General features: G+C 47.1%; 1 protein-coding gene across 7 annotated transcripts in view; it reads left to right on the forward strand.

Moving 5' to 3' along the window:
- MAP2K4 (mitogen-activated protein kinase kinase 4) overlaps positions 1-5416 on the forward strand; it is a 190511-nt gene extending 185095 nt beyond the window's left edge. For all 7 annotated transcript variants that reach the window (XM_050919363.1, XM_050919367.1, XM_050919365.1 and 4 more), the window contains 2 exons: positions 3110-3155; positions 4475-5416. In XM_050919363.1, coding sequence (XP_050775320.1) covers positions 3110-3155; positions 4475-4588 — 160 coding nt within the window. In that variant the 3' untranslated portion in view covers positions 4589-5416. The remainder of the gene's footprint in view (positions 1-3109; positions 3156-4474) is intronic.
- Positions 5417-6846: the final 1430 nt, after the last annotated feature.

Consider the following 6846-nt stretch of genomic DNA (forward strand, 5'->3'; position numbering starts at 1 on the left):
AGTGTCCACAGCAGCCTTTAAACAATCCATTAACTCAGGCCCAGAAGAGTAGTGTAGACAGTGTCCTGTGGGGGTCTTCCCACTCCTCGCCCCCAGAGCTCTGTCTTCAGCCTCCTTGGGTCTTGTTGAGTTTCCCTGCCAGATTCGCTCCCATGCTCTGTTGTGGGAATTGCTTTGCTTTGTTGAGGATTTTGCTGCCACCTGCTGGTCCCTTGCGTGACTGTGCCAGTTTCAGGTGTTGGCGACTGGAGGATCCGTGTGGGGTGGGACGTCTGTTCTCTCAGATCCACTCTGCCAGTGAGGTGACCCTGGTGCTCCCAGCATGGTCCTGGTGGACACTGCGTATGTACAGTCTGGGGGTTGGTTTCAGCCCCTCCCAGCCAGCCATGGAGCAGGTTCTCCCGGGCCAGGGGTTGTGGATTTGGCAGCTCTTTTTTCACACACATCTCTGCAGGTCCCGTTTGCCCTCGCTGTGGCAGGGTGAGTGTTTAGTGCTGTTGCTCTGTAGTGTCTCTTTGCAGGACTCAGTGGCATCTTTCCAGCCCCTTGGGCATGTGTGGGTTAAGAATGGTGCCCGAGGTGGCCTGCCCAATATGCCTCCTGAAGAAATGGCTCTTGTGCCCAGCTGCCCTTTGTGGCACATAGAAACGGATGCCCTGCCTTTATTTCAGCTGAGCATGCTCTGTTGAGGCTCTGGACATGGTGCAGGGGCTCTGCGCGTTGCGTTCTCACATCACACACGTGGGCAAATTCTGCCCCAGCATCCCCGGCCCTGGAAGCTCCCCTGGCAGTGGAACTGGCAGACACCTCTCGTGCAGCTTGGAGCCCAGCTGTGCAGTGTCTCCCTGGGTGCCAGCAGGCAGGGGCAAATGGGGATGGGGGAAGCAAGCCATGGTGGCATTAGAGGACCTGCTTCTGTGCCCCTTGGCTCCCTCTCACCTCCTGCCAGCCTGGGAGACAGCATTAGGAGAAGCTTGAATAGGAGGCAGGGTGTCCCTCCCCACAAACCCTGCAGCTTCCAATGGCTGCAGCTTCTCTCTTTCAGGAATAGGAGGTTGGGGGGGCAGGCAGGAGGCTGTGGCGGAAGGTGTATGGGGTGAATCAATCAGTAGGGTCAGGTGCAGCTGGGGATCTCCAGGAAAATGGTGGGTTCATCCTCCTGCCTTGTGTTGGAGGAAGGATGCTGTGGGCCAGACATAGTGTGTCTGACTGGGGTGCCAGGATGGTGGAGGAGGGGGACAGAAGATGCAAGTTCATGGAGGATAGATCCAACAGTGACTATTAGCTAAGATGGTCAGGGACACAACCCCATGCTCTGGGTGTCCCTAAATCTTGGACTGCCAGAAGCTGGGACTGGATGACATGGGATGGATCACAATTGCCCTGTTCTGTTCGTTCCCTCTGAAGCATCTGGCACTGTCCACTGTCAGAAGACAGGATCCTGGAGGGACCATTGGCCTGACCCAGTATGGCTGTTCTTATGTCCCTGAGCCTTTGGGCAGGGCTGTCTCCTCCAATGTGGTGTGTGCAGCTGATGGGGCTGGGCACAAATAATCAGCGGTACTAACACACTGCTGCTCCCTTTGGGAGGGAGCACATCAGAGCTACAGGAGCCCACAGCGTAACAGACTGTGCAGCTCCCCATGCCATCGTCTGTGCCCAGCCTGGGTACACAGGCTGGAGAAGTGGATGTGGCCCAGAATGTATCAACCGTCCCCCAGCCCAGGACATGTGCCTCCTTTCCTTCAGGCCTTCATCCTTCCTCCCTTCACTTGTGTTTTTTTTATTTTTAAACCAAGAAAATTTAATTGTAAAATAAAATAGTGACTACAGAGCAGAGCCTCTGAACAGTGCACCCGGCCGGGGACAGAGTCCCGTGGTGCTGAGTAGGCTGTAGCACGCACCAGGGGCAAAATGCTCTGTGCAAAGCTGAGAACCCACAGCTGGTTGGTCTTTCTGATCTGTCCTGGTTAATCACTGCCTATGTTCTTCTTGTGCTTTGACTACATCCTCGCACAGTGACTTCACAGCCCTGGCCTCTGCTTGTCCACAAGCGCACCCAGCCTGCTCAGGGACACCAGATGCTGCTTCCTGCGATTGTGCCCCACCCCTGCCCCAATGGGGGAGATGATCGCTCTAGGCAGTCCGTCCTTCAGTGTGCTGGGGTCTGGGAGGTGGACACAGGTGATCTAGGAACTGTCTCAAGTTCACTAGTCAGCCTCCAGATGGCTCTTGGAGAATAATAACATTGGGCCACATTGGCACCCCTGGCCCAGTTAAAAAGTCTTTACACCATCGACAGCCTCTGGAGCTGCCCCGAGCCCTAGTCTGGGGGGTTGAGGGATAGTTGCTATAAAGTGTAACAAGGCTGTGTCCCTAGCAAGTGCAGGGTTCATTGTCCTCTGACTAGCTGCGGAGGCTCTGGCTCTGTGCATATAGTGCCCCTCCCAGCCTGCAGGATCCATGGAACTGCCTTGTGTGGGCAACTGGAGCAGCTCACTGACCTCATATTTGTGTGTCTGGGATTAGCCTCTGCAATAGGAACCTAAGTGTCTCCCTACAGTGAGTCCAGTGGAGGTTGTGGCAGAGCTGCCCTGGTTTCACCCTGGGATTAACTGCTCACATAGCCCTGGTCTACACTATAAATGTATGCTGGTATAACTATGTGGCTCGGGTGTGGATAAGGAATACCAACCGAATCCCTGGTGTAGACAGCTCTATGTCGCTTCTCCTATCAACACAGCTCCCGCCCCTTGGGGAGGTGGATTAACTGCGCTGACAGGAGCAGCTCTCCTGTCGGTGTAGGTAGCATTTTTACTAAGCGCTACGGTGGCGCAGCTGCACTGGTGCAGTGCTGTAAGTGTGGACAAGCCATGACTACATGCTTCCCCCACTGTGGAAAGGAGGCGAGTTCAAGCGTAGGGGCAAATTCTTAGACTCTGGACACTAGTCTGGTGGTGAGTGGGGCTGTCAGCATAGCTAGCCAGGTCACGAGCCCAGGATCTACGCAATGGGTTCAGTTTTGTGTCCCATACACAGCTAATGTTTAATCTCTTTGGCACGTGTTTACAAATCCACCTTTTCCTAATCCCTTTTCTTATCTTTTTAGCCTTACAAAGGACGAATCCAAAAGGCCAAAGTATAAAGAGCTTCTGGTGAGTGTGGCGGTGTTAGAGTGGGCGGGCTGAAGGGAGGGAATGATTGCAACTGTTCTGTATTGGCTGATATCAGACAGTGGGGTCAAGGCTACACTTTTATGTATGAAAATGCTGTTTTCTTGGATGATCAGTACAGTGTGGGCTCTACACTCGCAGGGAGCTATCTCCTTAAATGCCATTATCCTTCCTTCTGCGTGGAACACAAGCAGCTACAGGGATTTCCTCCTCTCACATCTGAAACACAAGATGGCTTCCAGGTGGCATGTCCATCCAGGACTTGGCATGCTGTGGCAAAAAATCCCCTGCATCCCGGGCACTGCCAGAGCGTCAGTTTTTCCGTAAAGAAGCATGGATCCCAAAGCCCTGGCTCAGAAAGGTATTTAAGCACGTGCCTAACTTTAGCCAATTGTAATTAAAGTCAGTAAGAAGTCCCCCGCTAGGCTCGTGCTTACATACTTTGGTGAATCAAGGCCTAAATTCTGAATAAATCCATAAATAAATCCACTTAAGTGCCAAGTTAAAAAGTCCCCTAGAGAATGGCTTGGTTTCCCCCTGGTGGCTATGCAGCAGCAGTTCACTAACCTGCCAGACCTAGAGTGTTCAGTTTCCCCAGGATTAGGTATTACAGTAGAAACTCAGAGTTACAAACACCAGATTTATGAACTGACCAGTCAACCACACACCTCATTTGGATCTGGAAGTACACAATCAGGCAGCAGCCGAGACAAAAAAAAAATATATAAAAAAAGGCAAACAGTACAGTACTTTGTTCAATGTAAACTTCTAAAACGATAAAGGGAAAGTTGAAAAAAAATTTGACAAGGTAAGGAAACTTTCTGTGCTTGTTTCACTTAAATTAGGATGGTTAAAAGCAGCATTTTTCTTCTGCATAGTAAAGTTCCAAAGCTTATTAAGTCAATGTTCAGCTGTAAATTTTTAAAAGAATCATAATGTTTTGTTCAGAGTTATGCAGAACCTCTGTTCCTGAGGTGTTGGGAACGCTGAGATTCTACTGTATTATTATTATTGTTATTATTCCCACTTCTGAGTCAGGATTTCGTGACCCCTGGCAACCTCCCATTGTAAGTTACCCCAGAAACATATTGTAATTAATAATATTGTGAGTTTAAGAAATGGAGTTCCCTTCCTTTAAATGCCATCAGAGCAGGCTGTACCTGGAGTCCTGTGATGTAACCACCCAGCCCCCACTGTATCTGGGAGCAGGGGGATCCCTTTGCTGTATCAGTTTCTACTGGGGCCTCATTTTTTGGTCACAAAAGTGAAACTAACTTTATTGTTCCCTTTTTGGCTCTCAGAAACATCCCTTCATTCTGATGTACGAAGAGCGCACGGTGGATGTGGCATGCTACGTCTGCAAAATCCTGGATCAGATGCCAACAACTCCCAGCTCTCCGATGTATGTCGATTGACACTGCTGCTTCATCCAACTCTAGAGAAAGGGCTGAGAGAAAACAAGCTGTAAAGAATTTTCATCACATATTGCAGTGTTTTTAATGCTCGCCCAGACACCATGTGCAATAATATTGGTGTTATTTCCATCCTGTCTGTATACCATTGTCACATATAAAGTGCATCCCTGTAATACCTGATCACACAGTGTTAGTGTTGGTCAAAGAGAGACCTCGTCTTGCTCTTTTGTGGACATATTCATGAAATGTGGAAATAAGTACATTTATTTGTTGACCGTGATTGGATAGCACCTAAAATTCATTTCTAGACTCAAAACTTGGAGACTTCTCAACGGCTACTGGAAAGATTTTTCTCTCAAGCTCTTCCAATTATTGTTTCAAGTAATAATAATAATAATAAAAAAGTTAGGCTTTGTTTGTCTGAACATAATGAGACTTTGCCTGGAGGAAGAAGAACTTGCATAACCAAGATACTTTGCCTCCTGGAGTTGGAAAGGCAAAGGAGGATTTTATTCTTCACAAAGTGCAATAGATTTACTGTTATGAAATTCTGTTGCTTTACAGTCGTAGTGTATTTTCTGGGGACAGTGCTCAGCTGAACTTCCTGTTAAAGAGAGATCATGTTAAATATAGTGAATATGTCTTTACCAAAAATATGTTGCATTGAAAGAGGCTAACATTAAAATATTCAGAGATGAGACATAATGTATTCTTCTCTCCTTTACCAAGCCAGCCACTCTTCATTATAACTAGGTGTCCTGTAAATTGTTACCTGCTAAGATAAGACCTTTGACCTGAAAAATTATTAAACTACTCGATTGAATTTAACCCGTTTGTGACCTGATTTATAGCTGCACGATGCTCACTAGCTGGCTTTGCTTTTACTCCAAAAAGTGCAGTGTATAGACTCTACAGCTGTTTTTGATAAGCCACAATTTAATCAGTCTCATGATTATTCAGTAAATATTTATAATTCCTCTCCTGTTCCAAATCCATAATCTAGCACCTTTTCACAGACCACCAGGCACTCCTTATCCGTCTAGTATCTGTCACAAGACCAAATCTCTATGGCTTTGCTTCCAGCCACCTGTATCCAGGACTAGGATTCAGAGCCCTTCTTCTCCAATTTGGCTGTGGCTATTATGCTTAGTGCTGCAAACAGTATATTCTGTTTAGTTTGTCTGATATTTCATTCATTTTTTCCTGTGTAAGTTCAACTTCTTCTGTGATTCTGAGTGGCCCTAATTATTGTATTCAGGTCTGAATTGCACTTGAATTGTTCGGTGCACGCTGGAGGTCTGGGTACCCTGGAAATCAGCCTGGGCTTTTAGCATCCAAGATGTGCTGTTCTGGCCAACAGTAAAACTCTAGAGCTAGTCAGAATTTTTGAAATTTGGTCTCTTTTTTAAAAATGACAAATTTCATGAAAACATTTAGATTTTTTCAAAATGTTTCATTTTTCAGAAATCGATCGATTGTAAATGACAAACTAGTGCCTGTGGCTGGGCCTGGAAAAGAGATCCTGGTTTTCATTTTGTAATTTTCAGTTGGTTGGCCTAGCCACTTAGTGGGGTTTTCTCAAAATCAGAATGTTCCATTTTCATAAACAGTTCTTGGAAAATTTGGAAAACAAAACCTGGAGGGTTAGAAACATAATGGGAAAAGCTGCCGCATGGCTGGAATTCTTGTGGAATTTCCCCACTTTTGAACCAGCTCTACCAAACACAGAGGCTATGTCAAGACAGCTGCAAAACAGCACCCAACCCCTATGCCCTCCATGTAGTCTCAGCTGAGAAAGGGCAGAGCGAAGTCTGTGACCAAACAGGAGCACCATACTATTGCCCTTGACTCACAGCACTTCTCCAGATTTTTCAGTGATGTCTTCGTATGTGGCCTTGAGGCATGGCTCTGTTCCTAGCTTACCCATGTTAGCTGTCCTGAGCAATTGCTTTTGGATACTGTGGAGCATTCACAGCCAGACATGTTAGGTCTGCTTCTCTAGGGCACTCAGTGTTTTCAAATTCTACTGAAGTCTATATGAAATCAGGGTTCTGAGCCCCTCACAGGCTCCGGCCCATTATGTATTGTATTCCTGAAGCCCCTGTCTGTCATGTGTGGCCATAACGTCATGTGGGGGCAAAAGCTTTGCCTGTCTATGTTGGCAAAAACAAAACCAAATTCTCTTAACCAATGAATCGGTTCCCTACACCTTCAATTAATCAGATAAGACTAACTTGAAAGTATTAGCCATGCAAAAT

The sequence above is a fragment of the Gopherus flavomarginatus genome, chromosome 12 (genome assembly GCF_025201925.1).
Source record: "Gopherus flavomarginatus isolate rGopFla2 chromosome 12, rGopFla2.mat.asm, whole genome shotgun sequence".
Taxonomy (NCBI): domain Eukaryota; kingdom Metazoa; phylum Chordata; order Testudines; family Testudinidae; genus Gopherus; species Gopherus flavomarginatus.